At 41.9% G+C, this 23,211-nt stretch overlaps 1 protein-coding gene across 1 annotated transcript in view; it reads right to left on the bottom strand.

Moving 5' to 3' along the window:
• The window catches only part of dhx15 (DEAH (Asp-Glu-Ala-His) box helicase 15), a 158,773-nt gene that overhangs the window by 109,146 nt on the left and 26,416 nt on the right, over nt 1-23,211 (bottom strand). Inside the window, 4 exon segments of the mRNA XM_038791481.1 lie at nt 3,323-3,541; nt 6,639-6,798; nt 8,171-8,364; nt 11,167-11,506. Coding sequence (XP_038647409.1) covers nt 3,323-3,541; nt 6,639-6,798; nt 8,171-8,364; nt 11,167-11,506 — 913 coding nt within the window.

Genomic DNA, 23,211 nt, shown 5'->3' with positions numbered 1-23,211 from the left:
CGATTCTGCGTTGTCACGTGTCCTGAAGGCCGCCTTGGAGAACGCTTATCCGGCGATCAGAGGCTGAATGCCCTTGACCGCTGACGTGTTCTCCGACTGGAAGGGAACATTCCTGCCTGGTGATTGTCGCGTGATGTCAGTTCATTCGTTGTTGCAGCGTCTGCATGGTCTCGCCAATGTACCATGCTTCGGGACATCCTTTCCTGCAGCGTATGACAACGTTGGCCGAGTCACACGAGTATGTACCACGTACCTGGTGGGTGGTGTTCTCACGTGTAATGGTGGTATCCATGTCAATGATCTGGCACGTCATGCAGAGATTGCCATGGCAGGGTTGTGTGGTGTCATGGTCTCTGTTCTGAAGGCTGGGTAGTTTGCTGCAAAAAATGGTTTGTTTTAGGTTGCGCAGTTGTTTGAAGGCAAGTAGTGGGGGTGTGGGGATGACCTTGGCAAGATGTTCACCATCATCGATGACGTGTTGGAGGCTGCGAAGATGTCGTAGTTTCTCCACTCCAGGAAAGTACTGGACGACGAAGGGTACTCTGTCGATTGTGTCCTGTGTTTGTCTTCTGAGGAGGTCAGTGCGGTTTTTTGCTGTGGCGCGCTGGAACTGTCGATCGATGAAGCTGGAGAAGTGGAGCATCGCGAGGTTATCCGTGGGCTTGCGGTAAAGCAAAATGCTGAGGTGACCGTCCTTGATGGAGACGAGTATGTCCAAGAATACAACTGATTTTGGAGAGTAGTCCATGGGGAGTCTGATGGCGAGTCCCTTTATAAATAGCAGGGTTACATTCGCTACCCTTTGGAAAATGACACCAATGAATCTACTATTTCAGGGGCCACTTCCTCAAATACTCTTGGATGAAGATTATCAGGCCCTGGAGATTTGTCCACCTTCAATCCCATTAATTTCCCCAAAACCATTTCTTTACTCATACAAATTTCCTTCAGCTCCTCATTAAAACCTATGCCTCTCAAAACTTCCAGCACGCTCTGCTACAAATGTTTTTTGCCCTTTGATCTTTCTTAACTTGACCCAGCCAGATTCCACATCATCTGTACTAATAATAATCACTTGTCACAAGTAGGCTTCAATGAAGTTACTGTGAAAAGCCCCTAGTCGCCACATTCCAGCGCCTGTTCCTAAAAACTGAATAGCCCTCAATGTTTAGGTCCCATCCTTGGTCACCTTGGAGCCACGTCTCTATAATCTCAACGATATCATATCCTTAACATCTATCTGCGCAACAAATGCATTCATTTTATTTTGAATGCTCTGCGCGTTCAGGCACAGAACTTTAAGGTTAGTCCTTTCAACATAGGGACCCCTCCTATTTTTTTTTTTTTAAGTGTCACTGTCTGATACAGGCCTTTGATTTCTCTGCCTTTCACTTTTGTTATTCTTGTCTTTTTCTCTTGTTTTTGATTCCTCCTGCTCCCATCCCCCTGCGATATTAGTTTAAACTCTCCCCAGCCGCGATAGCAAGTACCCCAAAGGACATCAGTCCTGGTCCTGCCCAGGTGTAACCCGTTCCATTTGCACAGGTCCCACATCCCCCCAGACCCAGTCCCAGGCGCGGAACGCATGGTTTATAAATACAAGTTGCCATTTAAAGAAAACAAATGTGCAGACAATGGTATCTGTTTATTATTGATGGTATTCGTGATTGGTAAATGGGTGTTGCCATATAACAAAAACATGATAAATAAGAGAAATGGATCATCCTGCCCCGGCGCCTGCATTCGCACTTGATATTTGACCTCAACTCCACTTCCCTGCCCAAACCCAATTTCCTTCACTCCCCTTGGTGCCCCAAAATCTATCTCAGCCTTGCATATGCTCAAAAACTGAGCACCCACAACCCCAAGTGAAAACATTGCTCCTCAGGTCATTTCTAAACAACCAGCCCCTTATCCGGAGACCGTATCCCAGTTTTAGGCTTTCCAGCAAGGTGGTGAAGCAAACCCAGTGTACACCTGTTAAGCCCCTTCAGTATCTTATACATTTCAGATATTAATATTTTGCACTCCTGCCTTTGCAGCTTTATTCTGCAGCTATGCCGGATCCTGGATAGACATCCACATTCACCTGGACTGAAATCCGTTTCTTCAATAGCTTCTCCTCTTTACTGCGACCTCCACCACAGCCAACGAAAGCTATTCTCACTAACCTGCTTCTGTTTCAATAGTTGGTCTGCTTCAACAGTCTGTTTCCTGACTATCAGCTGGGAATTTTTCACTCTGTAGCAAGCTTCCATCTGTTCCTGCTGGTTGCCATCCAGCATCCTGCTGCCGTGCTACTGAACAGCTACTTTGCATCTTTCTGTTTTGCTCCCGATAGCCATCGACTCCAGTAACTGTCAGAAATTCTCAAGTCACCCTTCCCAGGACGGGGTACCATCAAGCTGCTCCTTCTCATCTCCTCTGAATTGTTGTTCCTCGGACCAGCTCCCGATTCTCAACTGACCTCTTGCTCCTGGACTTGACTGTTCTAGTCCCACTGCTCCTTACTCCACATTGGTACACCAAATCACATTTTGCCCTTCAAACAACTGGATTCACTCACTGTCCAAAACAGTTTCTGAACCTAGTCATTAGTTTGTCAAGCCTCAAAGCGGACTCCACCTAGTCTGCAAGTTATTTTCAAGCAAGCATTGAAGCGTTGACTTTAACACTGCATTCTCAAAATGTTTTTTTGTTTGTGTGCAACTCCTTAATCTCTGCTATACCCAACTAACTCAGCTTCCCTGACTAACATTACTTCTATTTCCCTTTCACTACCTTGGCCTCTTTCAGGCCCTCCTCTCCTGTCTACCCCCCTTTGCTCTCATCCATTTATGTCATCTTTATTCTCATGTACTTAGGCCTGACCCCAAACTATCTACTTTCCTACCCTTTAAGTTTGGATTCCCTGCAGGAAAGCCCGCAAGTCACTGCTTCAAGAGCCCATTGACAGATGGTGGTGCAGTGGTTAGCACTGCTGTCTCACAGTGCCGAGGACCCGAGTTCCATCCCAGCCCTGGGTTACTGTCCGTGTGGAGTTTGCGCATTCTCCCAGTGTCTGCGTGGGTCTCACCTCCACAACCCAAAGACGTGTCGGATAGGTGAATTGGCCACACTCAATTGTCCCTTAATTGGAATTTTTTAAAATTAAATAAATACATTTTTCAGTTTCTTGAATTTTCACTTGGTCCATGGACGAGTTGAAAATCTTCAGAAATCAGCTTCATTACAGCCCAGAGTTATTGCAGAGATAACCGCAAACAGGGCGACACTAGTGATAGAATTCAATTTTCAGCTGCAAATAAATCTTGATCCTTACCTCTTGACCGGTGAGGAAAAGCAGAACGTCTCCCTCCTCTTCTTCACACATATGAATCTGAATTACTGTTCGAATCGCTGACTCTAGATAATCCCTCTCCGGTTCTGGGGTATAGAATATTTCTACAGGATGCGTACGGCCAGGAATGGTGAGTAGTGGACAACTATCAAAGTAGACCTGAAACTTGCCTGCATCAAGTGTGGCACTCATGATGATAATCTGAAAAGAAACAGTGAGTACTTTAGTCTCCATTCACATTAGAAAAGACCGCTGTTAAAACTTACAAAATTGCCCCATGGAAGAAAATGAAGGGCATGATTTACCAGTCCCGTTGTGTCAACCAGCGGAGATTCTGGACACTTGAGACACCTTGCGTAACATCACGATCTGGTCCTCGCCAAGATCCAGGTGTACATATTTACATGAGCCATATGGCTCATTTTAAATACGTTTGCGCCGTATTCTCTCGAGGCTCATTAACTAATGGCCTCGCCAGCAAGGCCAGGACCAGATGCTTTTAGTACTGGCCACACAAACATGAACTAGGCCTAGCGGCAGCTGGGGAATTTCCCAGGCCTTAGGACACCCCTGGATAGTAGGGGGCAGAACGGGGTGGTCCACTGGCTCACCCTCTGGCACCTGGGCACTGCCAGGGTACCACTCCAGGGTGCACGGGTAGCACTGCCAGGGATTTGGGCCTAACGGGGGTCATGCCCAAGAAACACCACCAAGCACGGCCAAAATTACACTTAGAAACTTTTTGATTGAACAGCACCCAAAATCTATTGTCGTGGAATTGTTCAGGTTTCGGTTCCCACCACCTGTCGAATTGAACAACCTAACAACACAGCACAAAGCAGGACTATGCATGTAATATGCAGGTTTATTTACCAAATAGCAAATGCAGCAACTGGTTACTTGCTAAATCATAAAAGCTGCTAAATGAAATTCTTCAGGAACCCAAGAGGCTGTAACTAAACAGAGATTGAATCTATGTACAATCTGAATGTATAATCCTGAAGAGCAATTATTTTTCTATTGTGCTACGTAGTTTGCTGACTAAAAGGTTACAACAGTACAATGAAATCATGTCTATTGGTCAGAATGGGGTAGCATGAATCCATCCTATTGCAAATCACCTGAATTTTAACTCCACATTTCTTGAGATTTAATCTTGTGAATTAGCATTAATCTGTTAAATTTCCCTCTTACCAAGAGGCAGGAGAGCTACCAACTGAACCACTGAGGTTTCTTTTCGGGCCATTTCCACGTTTGATTCAATTTTATTTTCTGTACTGATATATTCAAAAGCCCAAGTTAAATGATGGAGGTCTAGTCATATAAAGTGTCAGTCTTAGCTCCATGGTAACACCCTTGCCTCGGAGGCAGAGGTTACCAGTTCAACTCCCATTCCAGGAACTTGCAACTCAGGCCAACAATCTGGTGTGGCACCGAGGGAGAGGTGCACGGATGTGACTGACGGTTAATTATTAATCTTAAACAATTGACTGAGCAGAAGACAGAGAGTCGGGATAATAGACATGTCCTCCAATATGCAGAATGAGATCAGTGGTGCCCTTAACTAGTCACCATATTCATCAACGATTTTAACGACGAGACAGATAGCAATATGCCAGGCATCGCTGCGATGACAGAAAGATAGGTGAAATTGTATGGAGTGTAGACAAAAGCTAACATTGTGAGATATTATATTGATAGATTAAGTGAATGGGCTTACCTATGACAAATGGATTTTAACGTTGACAAATACAAGGACATTCACTTTGGACGCAAAAACAATAGAACAGGGCACTTTCTAAATTGTGAAAAGCTCAAAACAGTGAGAGTTGAAAGAGGCTTTGGGAGTCTCAGTCCACATAATATTAGAATGTCAAGGACACGTACAGTAAAGAATCAAAAAGGCTGATGGAATACTGTTGTTTATAGAGGATTAGAATGTAAGTGGCTGGAAGTCATGCGTCAGCAATTCAACATCCTGGTTGGATCACACCAGGAGGATCGTGAGCAGTGCTATTGGGCATCACACCGTAGGAAGGATATATTGAGGGAGCACAGCATACGCTTACAGAATGATAACTGCACAAAGGTTAATTTCGGATGAGAGTAGCACAGTGGTTAGCACACTGTTGCTTCACAGCGCCAGGGTCCCAGGTTAGATTCCCGGCTTGGGTCACTGTCTGTGCGGAATCTGCACGTTCTCTCTGCGTCAGCATGGATTTCCTCCGGTTGCTCCAGTTTCCCCCCACAAGTCCCGAATCACAGCTGTTAGGTCATTTGGACATTCTGAATTCTCCCTCAATGTTCCCGAACAGACGCCCGAGTGTGGCGACTAGGGTATTTTCACAGAAACTTCATTGCAGTGTTAATGCAAGCCTAGTTGTGACAATAATAAAGATTATTATTACACAAACTAGGATTCCCTGGAATTTACAAGTATCATGACTGATTTGATCGAAGTTTAAGAACTTACGTAGAATGAATAGGTAGACAGAGGAAGTATTTCTGCTGGATGGGGAATCTATGATTGGGGCAACGGCTGGTGAGGTGCAGAAAACAAGCATTTTATTGCTATTGGCCTGCACAATAACATACATGTGCCATGTTGGATTTTCCGTTCTCACAAAGTTGAAGTCAGCAAATAGCGAAATGGCTGATCTCTGCAACTGATGTGCACATTGCACATGTAGCACCCCTGTTGCCCAAAAGTTGCACAATCCTGGCTCAATTATGTCATGACACCACAATGCTTCAAAAAGACACAGGCCCCAAGATCTACCATATGAGGAGTGAACCCTTGCTGCCAGCATTATTGAGCAACATGCACTAACCAACTGAGAGAACTGGCCCTACTTTGCCATACCTTTCAAGAGTGAAATGAGAAACATTTCTTCACACAGAGGATGGCTGAAGTTTGGAACTCTCCTCTGCAAACAGAATTTTGATACGAGAGCAATTGTAATTCATAAAGCTGAGATTGACTGTTTTTTTGTGAAACAACAGGTATCAGGGATATGGGGCAAATGCACATATATGGAGTTTGGTCACAGATCAGTCATAATCTCACTGAATGATGGAACAGCCCCCCCCCCAAAGTCTAAAAGGCCCAACTCCTATTTCTATGTTCAGTGATGGTGGTGCTGTATTTCAATCAAACATTAAATAGAGGCCTGCTCCGTACTCACAGGTGGACATAAAAGATTCATGGCAGCATTCCCGATGCTCTGAACATCTGTTCCTCAACAAACATGAAATGTTTGCACTTTGGAGGGTTCAAGGATTTTTTGCAAAACGTTACCTTCAAATCTGATCTTTGCTTCACAACTTCTTTTAGTACACCCATAAGAATATCTGTTGCTAGTGTACGCTCATGGGCCTCGTCAAGGATGATTACACCATATCGCTCCAGTAGAGGGTCATTCATAGCTTCTCGAAGCAACATACCATCAGTCATATACCTGGAAACAAAACAGCATCACAGTTTACTACTCAGTGTTCACATCGTTCTACAAATAAAGGAGGTTGTTAATGAGCATCACCAAAAGAGGCAAACTGTTCGAAGCTTCTTAGCCATGACACGCCACAAGTGCGCTTTCACCAACTTGAAACCTATAGGACTGATAAAATAATTTGAGGAATAATTTAAAAATCACACTATGCGCTATTCCAAGGACCAAAACACAATACGCCACTGTCACAAATCATGCTTACTCAAACAATAATAGCAACACTGCTTCAGGCAAGTTACAAAATTGAAGTAGCTAATTTTTGGCTGCAAAACTAACTTCGCTCTAAATCTAAAAATGTGGAACTAAACTTGGCAAATAATACTAAAATAGACTTTTCTTTAAATTTCAGTAGAGGCCACAATATAGTCCAGGATCACCATTAAACTTTTATTAAACAGCATATTAAAACAAAATAGAGGACTACATTTTGCTACACAGCCTCACTTACTGATTGGGCACATTCCGAACATATTTACATTCACAACAATAGCACCCATTATAACTCAGGTTTCCTCCTAGGAATAAGATAGATAAGTTTCACAATTCTAGTCATGCAGCATTTAGCAAAATTTAACTCGGTTTCATTGCTGGTACTGCTTTAACCCAAAATGAGACGTACATCCAAGAACATTTCTGGTCATGTTATGTATAAAACAGAATAAAATGTGTAGCACAACTGGTATCGACCTTAAAGTCTCAGTTATTAATGGTTACTTCAACACAAGTTAGCCCCTTTATGTGTAATTTTTAAAAGTTTAATGGTAATTATATTTAATGGTAACACGGTGACCTCTCAGAGCTACTGAAATTTAAAGAAAACGTTTTGAGGCTATTTTAGGTTTAATAATTTTAAGCTCAAGTTTTATTTTGCGAAGTTTGGTTCTGCATTTTTAGATTTATATGGAGTTAGTTTGTGCAGTGAAAAGTTCATCTTGGCATTTGAAAGATAACATTTTAAAAGCATCCACTAAATTTTACCGACAGTGCAATGACTTTCACCTACCCTGCAAAAATCAGTACCAGACCTCTGGGACTTAATCTTCATAACTGACCTCATGGCACTTTGATGAACTCTCTATTCATTACAGATGATTCGGAATAAACTTGTTCCAGAGGTCGGGCTAATTCAAGCAGCAAGAGTAAATCAGTATGACGCAGGATTGAAGAATTGCTATCAAATTTCCTCAGAGTTCTTTTCAATTAAAAAGGATGGAACGGTATTGTATAAATAACAGTAATGTTGCTTTTACACATTGGGAATTTCGACAAACATTGCTGAATGCGGTTAACACACAAAAGAACCCTCAAAAAGTTTGCTTACTTCAGGCATGTTTTTGCACTGCTACAGTCTTCGAATCTAATGGAGTAGCCAACCTCTTGGCCTAGCATCACATCCATTTCATCAGCTACTCGCTGAGCCACGCTCATGGCAGCCACCCTCCTGGGTTGGGTACAGGCCACACCACGTTTGGGTCCCACCACTGCCCGCACATAATCAACGCACCATTGAGGAATCTGCAAATGCATTAAATCACAAATTAATTACTTGAATCTTCAACACCAACCACGATGCAGGCATTACACACAAAAACTCTCTCAAGTACATTACTCTTGAACCCTAGGATTCCTTGTATCAAGGCTGCAGAAACCAACAACTCCCTGGAGAGGATTAAACCCATGCACCGTCGACTTGACATGTGATGTCTCCACTGCGCTGCCTGAAGTACTTTCCTCCTCTAAAAACAGAACATTGTTCCCACTGTGATATGATGTTTAACAAGTATTTTGTTTATCATACAGTAAGTGGAATCACTGTTGCCAAGTCTGACATAAATACGTAGCCAGCAGCATTTGCTTTATATTTTATAAACAGTCGAACCCTGACTGCAAACAACAAACTGAATACTCTTAGGAGGTAGACAATGCAAATCGGGAAATCACAGATTAATTTACTATACATTCAATTCTGGTTACTTCTCATTGCTAACTGACAGTTCTTTTTATGCCCCAGATGTTATGAAAAAAAACTGCGCACTTAATGGGTAGCTTCACCAAGCAAAAACAAGAAACCAGATGAAAATTCTAGTCAGTGCTCCAGGTGCAATGGCAGATTGATAACCTGACAGCCAGTGCTTTGAGGTTTAGGCTAGAATCTGTTCCATTTAGTAGGTGGCCGAGGTGGAAACACATGTCTGGACTTTATTAGCCCTTTAATGCAGGTATGAACTGGAAGCATTTATTATTAAGGGATCCTCACAGTTCCAAGGGGTGTGGAGAGTTATTGACAGAGGACTAGATACATGCTGACCCTGCGTTGGGAAAAAAAAACTTAGGCAAACAAAGTTTAACGTACTAACAGCCATGCCATTCAATCAAGGAAACTGAGTTTGCTATCATATTCTTAATATAAAAACACCATTCTCAAAGAAAAACACCTCAAGAGTTTTGTACATCACCAGACAAAGTCCACAAGATATTAAATTCAATGCAAAAGTCTAAAAATTCGTAGTGTGTCTTTAAAATCATTAAACCTTGGCCTGCAGCCGAAAAACAAAGGTTCATTTGATCAATGGCCTGTCAATTGTTTGCACACTGGTTGGATCAGTGTAAATCCTTTACAGTAACTGCCCTTATTGGCATGCAAACCTATTAGTCACTGCCGCATTTATGAAGCATAATCCTCAGTAGATTCAGTCCGGCATCAGCAAGAAGCGTAAAGAGGGAACGAGATCCAACTATACAGGTGGCTTTATATTTTTCCATAGCTGTCTTTCAAGGCACAGGTGGCATTAAAATTGTACGTTAAAATTATAGCAAACTGTGGCAATTTGAAGTGCAGGAGACTTTTTTTTAAAAACTTAAAACAAATACAATACTCAGCGGTTTTCAATCAGCTCAAAAACGCTCAGTACCAGATTGAGCAACAGCTGTTTCTAAGCTGTATCCACTTGATGGTATAAAATGGTTGTGGCCCTAATGGTACTCCAAAGGATAAGAAAGTCAGCTATTAGGCTTCAATTATTCATCTCTTCCGCCAATTCAAGCATCTCCTTAATTTCTAGAGAGTTAAACTTATTGGAGGTGGAAGAAGGCGCTCTTATTGTATTTCTGGGTTGATGACACTGGGGTTGATGACATTGGAGTAACTTAAATGTCTCCCAATCGATGTAATTATAAAATAAGTGAAGAAAGAAAAGTAGAAGGAAAATATGCAAACCAAAAGGTGAAGAGAGAGACAGAGGCAGGGAGAGTGTACTGTAACTTGCAGCACTTGTCAGAACTTTCTACTGGAATCAGTTAAATAACCCAACACTTGGGGGTAGTAGTGGTACGGAAGAGAACTGTAGAGCATCACTGGATGCACTAGTAGAACAGTGCATACTCACACTTATAAACTGGCATTAGGACCTTGGTCAGCTGCCAGCATGGCAAGTTATCTGTACATCCTCTCCGCCATAAAATGTGTGTTGGGAGGAAACAGACCCAAATCCAATTATTATATGCCCAAAGTATCTCAAAATCAATTCTTTAATAATTCACATACACGTCAACCAACATCCAACTGAAGTGGATTAAATTTAATGTCTATTCAACATGTAGAAGGCAGCACGGTAGCATTGTGGTTAGCACAATTGCTTCACAGCTCCAGGTTCAATTCCCGGCTTGGGTCACTGTCTGTGCGGAGTCTGCACGTTTTCCCCGTGTGTGCGTGGGTTTCCTCCGGGTGCTCCAGTTTCCTCCCACAGTCCAAAGATGGGCAGGTCAAGTGGATTGGCCATGCTAAATTGCCCATAGTGTCTAAAATTGCCCTTAGTGGTGGGTGGGGTTGCTGGGTTATGGGGATAGGGTGGAGGTGTGGGCTTGGGTAGGGTGCTCTTTCCAAGAGTCTGTGCAGACTCGATGGGCCGAATGGCCTCTTTCTGCACTGTAAATTCCATGTATGCTCAAGTACTTCAAGAAACTACAATTTGGTCCAAAGTTCAGTAGGCTTGTTGAATGAAAGGCCATCTCGAGTACTGCATTGCAACTAAATCATGTTATGGTATAGAATAATAATTCCCCCTCTCAAGTTTCCAATTACATTCCTTGTTGTATAATTTGAGTCATTGACAAGTCAGTTAATTACAATGTACTCAAATTCAAGTCAATTAATTCATACACCATTGAATAATTCAAATTTATTTTATATCAAAAAAGGCTTTAAATTCCCCAGGAGCCTGTACACTGTATACGAGTAGGCCAAGTAGCCTACTCCTGTCCCTAATTCAAGTTTGTATATTCACAAAGTTAATTTCGCACCAACTAAAAATCACTAACCTGTGTAGTCTTTCCAGAGCCAGTCTCACCAACTAGTACAAAGGACTGGTGTTTGGTCAGGATTTCAGTGAACCTTTCCTTATAATCCCACACAGGCAGCTGAAGTCTCTTCTTCAGGATCTCATAATAGCGTGGCGTGTGGGGTAAATTGGTAAATGGATTGATAGCCTGTTGGTGAAGTGCCGGAGTTGTAATGAGAGGCATGCTCCCTCCTGTAGTTAAAGCTGGATTGGACGAGTTCCTTGAATCTTTGTCTCGGTCCCGATCTCGATCCCGATCCCGGTCTCGATCCTTTGAACGATCATAATCTTTGTCACGGTCTCGGTCTCGATCTTTCCTCCTGATGTAAATAAAAGTTGGCATTAAGACAATAAGAAATCAAACATAAGATTACCAGTAGTTATGCTCTTAAAATCTGCACCAATGGAACTAAAGGAGCAAAGACAAATAAGGAGCTTGATATCCCAAGGATTGTATTTTCAGTACATTAGCAAGTTATTATTTGACATGTAACTTTGACATGCATTGACCATCAAATATCTAACTATTTAAGTCACTCTTCACAGGAAAAAATAAATTGATGCTTTGCTTACGCCATCTTCAATTAGAACAACAGATTTCCTAAATTTTGAGTGAGAGAACAGCCAAGCTGAGAAATAAAAGGAGTTAACATGACCAATCACTGCAAGAGTACCAAACAAAGCTGAACATCAGCCAAACAGTAGAGCACAAGTCAGAGGCAGGCATGCTAAATCAGTAAAACACTCTGGTCAGCCTGCAACTCAAATAAATACAGAACTTCAAATACTGTGGCTTTGAGCAACACAGAACGGGAACATTCAAATCTTTGAGACAATTCATGGAAATATCATACTTGATTCCTGTCAATCGTAAGGAAACACTGGAAACACCTGGGTCCTGCAGCCATCAAAGGAAATGGGGCTGGTTTAGCACAGTGGGCTAAACAGCTGGTTTGTAATGTAGAACAAGGCCAGCAGCGCAGGTTCAATTCCCGTACCGGCCTCCCCGAACAGGCTCCGGAATGTGGCGATTAGGGGCTTTTCACAGTAACTTCATTGAAGCCTACTTGTGACAATATTGATTATTAAATGGCTGAGAAGGGACCTCGACAGGTGCAAGATGGCAAGTGGTCCAAAAAGGTAAATCCAGAACACAAATTTCAAGTTAAACCAAATATTGGGGGGAAAGGTACAAAGTTAAAACAATCAAATAAGAAATCTATTATGCCATTAGGTTCTTCAGTGCTAAACACATGGAACGGTCAGAAGCAAGTATTGGTAAAGCTCTGGAATCAGTCAATCAACAGTTCAGTATTTGGATAGGGAAGGAGCTGCAAGACGTGTCCTGGATGGACAAGGCAGAATGAACTGAAGATTTGTTTTTCTTCTATAACGTCATGAACTAATAGGAATTTCCCCATACAAAATGGTGCTCGGGATCAACTATACAGTATTTCCATGAGCCTCCTCCAAGGCTTGAATGTGTTCCTGGTGTGTTGATCTAATTCTCAAACAAATAATTGGGCAACCTATGAACTACATCATGGTATATTCAAGTCCCAACATATTGGAGGCCTCCATGGACAGACTGTGGGAGATTGCTACCAGCCTTGATGCACCAGTAATGCTCTCACCTCTCAGTCAGAAGGTTGTCAATTGAAGACTACAACAGATCACAGAATCTTGCTGACCGCTTGCAGTACACCGCAGCTTTAAATTGCTAGGGGTCCAAAAAGGGCATTTGTGACGATGTTGCTGAACTTTGGAAAAAGAGCCAACCATGGGTAGCCAAGACAGTATCGTGAGGAGCCTGCACTGGAAATGCAGCAGGCATTCCAGGCTATGCTGCCTGCTCGACAAACCCCACAAGAGGGGAAAAACCTGCCTTTAAAAATGAAAATTGGGTTTCAGTGGCCTGTTTATGTGCCGGTTCTGGTTTCTGGCATGCACTGGATGGAGAACGGTCGCACATGTGCAGTTGGGGCATGTTCATGTCTCCAAGCCAGCAAACAGCCCTGTGCACCGTTCGTTTCCTTTTTAAGCTACGATTCATTTCCAGGCGCCTGCACAGAAGGGAAGTGGAAGAAAAGATTTTAAGAGATATTAAGGTAGGTATGTCTCCTGGATCAGATGGGATTTACCCCAGAATACTGAGGGAAGGAAGGGAAGAAATTGCTGGAGCCCTGACTGACATCTTTGTATCCTCATTGGCTACAGGCGAGATCCCAGAGGATTGGACAATAGCTAATGTGGTACCGCTGTTTAATGAGGGATAATCCTGGAAAATACAGGCCGGTGATATCACATCGGTAGTAGGTAAATTACTGGAGATAAGATAGACCACATTGCCCTGCCCCCCCCCCCCCCCCCTCCCGCCGCACAATCATTCATGTGGGGTCGTCTGTGTGTTTTTCTCACAGGGACAGTTAATCTGTGTTGAAGGCAGAGGTGCATCTACCAACAGCCAGGGAAAGGAACACTGGAGGCCATTAGGAATTAGGGGTGCTCCTGATCTGGAGTCACTAAGCCGGAATTGAGAGCGGACTTGTCCTCCTGCGTGGAATAAAAAGACCAAGTGTAAGAGAAATTAGCAATGCCAGATCCGCCTGGTAAAGCTGGTGGAAGAGATCAGCAGTGGAATCTTCACAAAAAAGTGCTCTGGAAACCCTCCAGCTAACGCATTCCAAATCAGAAATTACGGAAAATGAAATTTCCATTTTGCTGTGGATCTTTGTCAGTCTCTTCCAGTCCACTGACTTAAGACATATCATTTTAAACACTTCAGGGAGGAAAGGGGGGGGGGGGGAGGGAGAAGGAGGAGAAGTACCAAACTGGGAAGCTGAGGAGGATCAAAATTAATTCCCGAGAACTGCGGTCTGTTTGGATTTTCAGGTTTAAATAAGGGTTAACAAAATACTGTTAAGTTAGTAGTACCTGTTTTAATTTTTGTGCAGTAGGTGTTTAAAAACATGAAATCTTCTAGCATGATCCTTTCAGTGAAAAACTGGGAGCTCAAATTTATTTTTTTTAAAGTTCTTGGTCTCCCTCAAGATCATGACAGTTTCAATTAGGTCATTTCTCATTCTTTTAAGCTCCAAGGAATTCAAGCCTCATCTGGTCTATTCTTCATCCTAGGAATCATCTAATGAACATTTGTTGCACTACCTCCAGGGCAAGTATGTGCTTCCTTGAGTAAGGAGACCCAAAGTACGCAATGCTCCAGAATCCAAAGTTCCGGAATTGGCCACAGCAACGCCCTGTTTAACTGCAGTGAGGCTTCTTTACTTTATATTCCAATGTTGTTGCAGGATCTAACATACATAGTTATCCTAATTGTTTTCTGTACCAGCATAATCATTTTCTGCAATTCAAGTTGGAATGCAGGTCCCTCTGATTACCAACATTTCCATGTTTATATTCTGTTTATTTTATTTTTGTAGCAAACTGGATAACTTCATACTTCCACCATCTGCCTTATCCTTGCCTGCTCAACCAGCCAGTGTATATCCCTCAAAGCCTCTTTCATTCCTCCTCAGTGCTTACTTTCCCACGTAGCTTTGAACTGTCATCAAACTTGGATAAGTTAGTCAGTTCCCTCATCCAAGTCATTAACATACATGATAATTAAGGCCCAAGCACAAATCCTTGTGGTACCTCATTAGTTACAGCCTGCCAACCTGAAAACATCCTGTTTATTCCTGCTGTCCTCTTTTCATTAACCATTCCTCAATCTATGTTAACATATTACCACCAATTCCATGAGTCCCAAGTTTGTGAGATAACAGCCCGCTTGGCACCTCATCAAACACGTTTAAAAATCTAAATAAAACTATATAACACTGGTCCCCTCATTCCTTTTACTAACTATAGCCACAAAATTGATTTGTTGACCATGTCAACCCTCCTCATGAACCTGTGTTGACTCTGCTTCATCATAAAACTATTTTCTTAATGCCCTGTAATCACATCCCTGACAATAGATTCCAGTATTTTCACCCCAACTACAACTTTATGTATGTATATAAATCATAGCACAAGTTATATCTATTTTAAACTCTAATATTCATGCTAGGTATACAGTGCAAGTAAGCTAATAGCAAGTTAGACTAGCTGGCCTATCATTCCACATTTACTTTCTACTACCTTTGTTAAATACCAGAGTTATGTTTGCTACTACCTTCCAATCATTGGTAACTGATATGGAATCTAAGGAATTCTGAAAGATCAAAACCAATGCATCCACCATGTCTGTGGCTATAGCTTTTAAACCCCTAAGATGCAGTTGGAGGACCAGATGTCAAGGTTTGGCTGCTCGAAGACAGCCCAGGTTTTTCCTTTTTTCCTGACGGTTTTCGCCAGATCGCTCAGATGTCCTGGTTTTCAGCTGTGCTGATGCTCCTCTTCTTTAACCTACTCGTTGCACTCAATTTACTGTCAGCAACCCCCCCTCACCCAGACCTTCCATGCTCTGTAGCCTGGGAATCAGTACCTAATCTCAATCCAACGTAAAAACATCGGCTTCCAATACGGCAGCGGGTTTTGGGCATCTTAATAACCTGCTCTGGAGCGGAGCACCCGAGATTGTAAGATTTAAATTAGGTTTTATTCTTCCACTTTTGGCAGTCATTTAAGTTCAATGCAGCTAACATGGCAGCTGGAGAGGTGGGGGGCTGTCAGCTCCAACAGACAAGTGCTTGTGAACCAAGGGGACCAGGATTCCTTCCTCCACCCTCTCAAGCAAATTTTCTGCCTTGATCTAGTCTCCCCCAGTTCTTTCCACAGCTGGATTTCACTCCTGGCAACTGGCCAGACACTATTTGGCTGGCTGCTGAGAGGGGGAAACTGAGTTTGTTTTAAAAAAATTAAGTCCTCCCGCCATTTAAATTCAGCCCAGCAGCCCATGTTCCAGGCATTCCTGGGTTTCCCCTCTGCTAACACATCTCCCACACGCCTCCCCATAAACATCAGGGCCGATTGTCGCAAAACAGAGTGTCTCCTTCAGGACTGCACTGAAACGTCAGCCTGGATTACAGAGTCTGGAGCAAGGCACAAAGTCCTGAATCATTAATTAATGGAGACAGACTGGTACAATATAAAATCAGTTTTGGATTTTAACACGTGGATTACTGTGTTCCTGTGAGGTACTCTGAATATTCACTGAGTTACAAACCAAAAAATTAATTAATATACACTGGACACTGCCTTCTCAACCACAACAAATATAATCATCTTTTGAAAATCTTTCCCAAAAAGAGTACACAAGCTGCAACAGATTCAAACCTGGGGACGTAGTTAATGACCGGGAGTGGCTATGGATCGGAGACAAATAGACAATAGCTCATACCCACTGGCACCATGAGCAAGGCCCAGCCAGAGAAAATGAACAGGAGGACACACACACACACACACACGCACACACACGTCTCTGCCATTTCCTTATTTCTCATTAGAATTTCACCAGTCTTGCCTCTTTTTTCTAAAAATAAATTTAGAGTGCCCAATTCATTTTTTACAATTAAGGGGCAATTTAGCTTGGCCAATCCACCTAGCCTGCATATCTTTGGGTTGTAGAAGTGCAACCCACGCAAACACGGGGAGAATGTGCAAACTCCACATCGACAATGACCCAGAGCCAGGATCGAACCTGGGACCTCGGCACCGTGAGACAGTAGGGCTAACCCACTGCGCCACCGCGCTGCCGTCGGTCTTGCCTCTTAATGGGCTCATGTTTATTTTCACTAATCTCTTGCGAGTTACATACCTGTAGAAATTTCTACAGTCTGTATCTTCAGCTCTTGTTAGTCTGCTTTCATATTCTCTTGCCTCATCAATTTCTTGGTGCTCATTTGCTGAATTTGAAAATGCTCCCATTTCCCTTACTACACTTTTTGACAACATTATAAGCCTCTTCCTTTAATCTAATACTATTTTTAACTCTCGTCAGCCAGTTAGACCATTTTTCCCTATCTGGTTTGTCTAACCAAGCAATGTGAATGGAACGTGCAGGTGCAGTGTACTTGGATTCTGAGATGGTATTTGATAAAGGTTACTGCACAAAATAAGACTTGTGGTGTAGAGGGTAACACATTAGCATGCATAGAAGATACTACATCTGCAGGTTCCATTCACATTGCTTGTCACTTACTCAAAAGAGCTCTTCAGTCAAACATAATTTCCCTTCCACAAAACCATGATGACTCTGCCTAATTGCATTAAGATTTAAGTGCCCTACCAGACGCCATAATATGTAAATGGGTCCTTTTTTAAGTTGACTAACTGTAGAATGCCACAGGTATCAGTGCTGGGGCCTCAGCTAATTATAATTCATACCAATGAATTGGATGAAGGGACTGAACGTACGTTTGCTAAATTTGCTGACACAATGACAGGCAGGAAGCAAATTTGTGAAGAGGACAGAAGGAGTCTGCAGGAGGATACAGATAGATAAAGTGAGTGGGTAACAATATTGAAGATGGAGTATAATATGGGAAAATGCGAACTTTCACATTGGCAGGAATAGAAAGGCAACACATTATTTAAATGGAGAAATGAGGTACAGAAGGATCTGAGTGCACAAATCACAAAAAACTAGTATGCAGGTACAGCAACTGATTAGGAAGAAAATTGGGATGTTTTTGTTTATTGCAAGGGGAATGGTATATACAAGTAGGGAAGTTGTGTGTAAAGTTTTACTATAATTGTGATTGTTTGCAATTTTGCATTATTGTTTTTTATCCTGATGAATGCAAAACAAAATGCTTCAACAATATTAAAGTTGCATACTACCAAGCAACTGTATGGAAGAACTACTATGGGAACAGATGGAGATTCATTGCACTCAAGTTCCAGAGATGAGCACAATCTTCCCAGAGGAACAAGAGGATCAATGCCACTATGCCGACTCAGGAGAATAGTTTTATAACCTTCTGGAGTCTTTGCTAAGCTGCAAGCTCATCAAGAATATGGTGAACTAACTCGACTTCGAATACATTCAAGCAGCTGGCTAGTTAGAGCTGTTATACATAGGAGTCTAATCTAAACTATCCTTCATGACTGTCTACTTGGACTTAAGAGTATACTATCAATGTAATCAGTTAAGCCAGGCTGACGCTGTGATATACAAACTTTGTAAACTCAAGTTTATTAATTCCATCAATTAATTATGTCTGATGCATAGACTTGTTGCTGGATCATTGTTTATTAAGTGGGCACAATTATCATTAGTAAATATTTAATAGCCTTCCTCCCTCTGACAACTTAAGCAAGAAGGGCTGAATAAGTGGTTTGCACTTACCTGATTTTGAGGTGAGGCAGTTAAATGCTTTTAAAATTTTCAGCAATTGATGCAAGGTGGATAAAGTGAGGTAAATTTAGGACATCTAGTACTCATGGTATAAACTGATAAGAAATTAACCATGAAGGTATTATGGATTTGTTCTTTAAATGTTATGAATCTACGGATCCCAGTACTCCAGGCCTCACAGGTGCATATACAAGACTATTCAAAGAAAAGTATGGAATTCTGAAGAGGCCAGACCAAAGTTTATTTTTCAACCAACAAATTGCCTGGTCATTTATATCATTGACATGTATGAGCCCTTACTGTGCAGAAACTAGTTGGTGATTTTATCTGTGGTACATTATGGGTGCTCTTCAAAAGGTAATCATCAATAAAGCAAATTGGGATGGCTCAAAGCAAGATCATAGGAAGATTCCAAGTGTACCATAACTTTCTAACTACCAACACGGTAACATGAAATTTTACACAAGCAAAAACCAAACATTATTACCACTCAAAGTGTACTCTGTTTAACTTAAAATTTAAGTTTATGCTAGCAGTAAAAGGAACTAAAGATGTTATTGTGCGCTGGGCTGAGCATCATATTCACTATTGAACTGGCAAACTCTTTCATCCTACAAACAAACAGGATCACACGGTATCTTAAAATGTATTAGAATCAAGTGTATTTCCATGCTTGCTGAAGAAAAAAAACAGCATAATTCACTGCATTTATCAGTCCAAGCATGCTATTTCTCTTTCCATATCCTTGCCTTTAAGTCAATAAACTTAATTTGTAGGTACTGCAAACCGAGGTTATACATGACAAATCTTAAGAGGTAGGCTACCAATGAACATGGATCATACTATAACTCATTTAACTTTCATGATACAAGTGCAATGACCAATCAGAAGACTGCACAGCATAAAATTAATACTATTTAATGCCAAACTTCAAACAAGGTTTTCCAGCAACTCATTCTCAGACATTTTGCCCCTAGAAAACCTCTCCAGTTTGTATCCAATTCTGATTACAGACTTCAGTGATTAAAGTCTAAATTCAGAATATTCAACACTTTGGGCTAACTTCCGAATGCAGTAGGGGGCAAATGTTTCTCCAGGAAATCATTCAATAATTTGGGAGAGTGGTACACAAGAATCCTGAAGGAGATCGAGGTGATTAAACATGGAAGAATTGCTAAAGGAGAAAGCAATGGAACAGGTAGTCATGACAATAGGTGTAGCTAGGTAAAGTCAGACAGGAAGGAATGTCCTCGGTCCAACCATCTTCAGCTGCTTCAATGATCTTCCTTCCATCACAAGGTCAGAAGTGAGAATGTTCGCAGATGAATGCATGATGTTCAGGACCATTCATGACTCTTCCGATACTGAAGCAGTCCATGTCCAAATGCAGCAGGGCCTGCACAACATTCAGGCTTGAGCTGATAATTGGCAAGTAATATTTGCACCACAATTTCCAGGCAATGACCAATTCCAAGAAGAAAGATTTTCTAACTGTTGCCCCTTGACATTCAATGGTATTACCATCGATGAATCCCCCACTATCACCATCCTGCAGGTTACCATTAACCAGAAATTGAACTGGAACAGTCATCTAAATAGTGTGGCTACAACAGCAAGTCAGAGACTGAATTCTGTGGCAAGTCTCCAATAAGCCTATCCACCATCTACAAGGTGCAAGTCAGGAATATGATGGAATACTCTCCCCTTGCCTGGATGAATGCAACTCCAACAACATTTGAGATACTCAACACCATCTGGACAAAGCAGCCCACTTGACTGGCATGTTCAAGACACTCCCTCCACCACGGATGCACAGTGGCAGCAGTCACAATCTACAAGATGCAATGCAGCAACTCACCAAGACTCCTTAGACAGAACCTTCCAAACCCGCTGCCTCTACGCAGCAGACACATGGGAACACCACCACTGGAAGTTGCCCTCCAAGCCATTCACCATCCTGACTTGGAAATATATTGCCATTTTCTCTCTCTCTTTCCCCCCAACCCCCAACGCACCCCACCCCGTAAGGGGCTTAACTGAATTCTGCACTGATTAGGTCTTTGATAAAAAGGTAAATAAGTCAGCTGAAGATTCAAACTAATAGCCCAGGACCAAATTGCTCAGACCTCAAAAATGAAAACAAAATGGCTAGTAGAAACAATACAGTGCATTAGTGCACATTAGTACAGAACAGGAGTTAACTGAAGTTGGTATTGTGTGCCCAAAGTACAAGAATAGAAAGACATGAGAAAACGGATATCTTAAATGTTCCACACATGAATGCAAGGTATCTGAAACACTGAAAATCCTGGAAAACAAGGGTCTATTAGCATCTGAATGGAAACAATTTAAATCATGACCTTTTTTTTAAAATCACAAGTCGTTTTACTGACCTGCTTGCTAATTCCAACATTTTTTTAAATATAAATTTAGATTACCCAATTATTTTTTCCAATTAAGGGGCAATTTAGCGTGGCCAATCCACCTACTCTGCACATTTTTGGGTTGTGGGGGCGAAACCCACACAGACACGGGGAGAATATGCAAACTCCACACGGACAGTGACCCAGAGCCGGGATCGAACCTGGGACCTCAGCGCCGTGAGGCGGTTGTGCTAACCACTAGGCCACCGTGCTGCCTATGCTAATTCCAACATGTTGTTTTCTTAAGTTCTAACATATTGAGCTTCAAACATGTTTTTATTTTGTAGAAATGTTAATACAGTTCCATCATGTTGTCAGAGGACTGAGAATATATGTTTCTCAGAAGCTAGATTTCTGGTTACCAATGCCCACTAAAGGCTCTGGATGCGACTGACTATTCCAAGAACTCTGCATTCCTCTAGTCCCTTGTGTATCCTTCATTTCCTTCACCCTAGCAGTGGCAGCCATGCCTTCAGCTGGTCAGTCCCAAGCTCTGGAATTCCCCCCATATTATTCACCTCTCTCTCATCGCTGTTAAGGTGCTCCTTAAAACCTGCCTCTTTGGACAAGCTTTGGGTTACCTGTCGTAATAGCTCGTTACTTGGGTCACTGTAAAACTTCAGAGCTCTGGGATGCATTGCGTATAGGCAAGTTGTTGACAAATAAAAAGAGAGGTCCAGTTATCCTTACTGAAGAGGGATATTAATGGCACGTTAGACCTAGTTTAAACTAGTTATTTAAACATACCGAGATACAGATTAAGAAATTTAAGATTACAATGATGTGGGAAACAGCCAATATTTGATTCTTTTAAAAGTCTAAATTGTAACAAAGCATCAATGAAATGAAATGAAAATCGCCTATTGTCACAAGTAGGCTTCAAATGAAGTTACTGTGAAAAGCCCCTAGTCGCCACATTGCGGCGCCTGTTCGGGGAGGCTGGTACGGGAATTGAAACGTGCTGCTGGCCTGCCTTGATCTGCTTTAAAAGCCAGCTCTTTAGCCCTGTGCTAAACCTGCCCCTAAATCTCACCTGGGTGTGGATACAATTATAAATTGGCATTTGACACAAAGTGAAGTGAACTAACTTCGAGTGCCTGCACTAGGGTAGGAGGCTGAATTAGATCAAGATCTTCAAAAGGACAGAAGTGTTTACAGCAATAGGTGATGCTGATTTTGGTAACTGGAATAGAACTGGGAATGTACAGATGCAATAGGAGAGAAATTTGATCCAAGGTCCAATACTGGATTCTTATATGCAGCAACTGATCATGGCACAGATGCTTTCGGACCTGATATTTCATCTCCTGGATGTTACTTAATATGTCCGAAAACTCTGGCAACACTGATTCAAACATGCTTTTAAAGCCTCAAGGCTTGCAGGGAACTTACAAAGTACAATTAAAATTGAAAAAAATATCATAAGGATAAGGAGAAAGCTGGATGATAATTAGAAGCATTACACACCAAGTATTGAAGAACAAATACATACAACGAAGAAAGGAAGGGAAAAAGCGGAAAAGGTCTGGTCAACGACAATGGAAGTGATGTGGGGAATAAAGGCAACATAAAATTACGAAGGATATACAGCTCAGAAAAAGACTATTTGTCCAATCAATCCAACCTGGTAACTAAAGTAAACATGAACAAGTAGGGATGAAGGGCAGCTAGCCACAAATATGAACTGCTATTCCTGGCTGTGTATTAATGTGCTGATAGTTGGTTTACAGGGGAGGGATGCATTGAGGCAGAGCAGAATGATCAAGAAGTTTCACATACTGATCAGCCACTGACAGGAAAATAACCAAGTCCAGACGGACTCCAAAGAAGTCCTCGCTGTCAGACATGTCCTTGCCACATTTTATTGAGTATTAGACATGAACAATGATCCCCTAAACATTGCAATTATTTGTTACCAGTGCAAAGTTAGTAAATAGCAAGAAATAAAACTTTTTAAAATAGAGCACAGGGACAATCCAGATAAATGAGAGAATTGATCTCAACATCCATTTAATGTGCAAGAATGTATCCCAAAAGGGTGATAATGCACCACCTGGTAAGGAAAGGTAGAATCAGCATGGATTTGTGGGAAGCAGATCTTGCCTGACAAATGTACCAGGGGTTCAAGGAAAGTATAAAGATAACACTGGTGTAGTTTTTTTTTTACCTGCAACACATGATAACATTATAGTAAATACATCTGACTTCACAGCATAATGGACACTGCCTCCCCGGATGTTTCTTCTGTTCCTACTTAGTTCCAAATATTACATCTTAAAGCACTCCTTCCCAAATCCAT

The sequence above is a fragment of the Scyliorhinus canicula genome, chromosome 3, assembly GCF_902713615.1.
Source record: "Scyliorhinus canicula chromosome 3, sScyCan1.1, whole genome shotgun sequence".
Classification (NCBI taxonomy): Eukaryota; Metazoa; Chordata; class Chondrichthyes; order Carcharhiniformes; family Scyliorhinidae; genus Scyliorhinus; species Scyliorhinus canicula.
The sequence above is the reverse complement of the archived record's forward strand: the minus strand, read 5'-3'. Positions and strand labels throughout refer to the sequence as shown.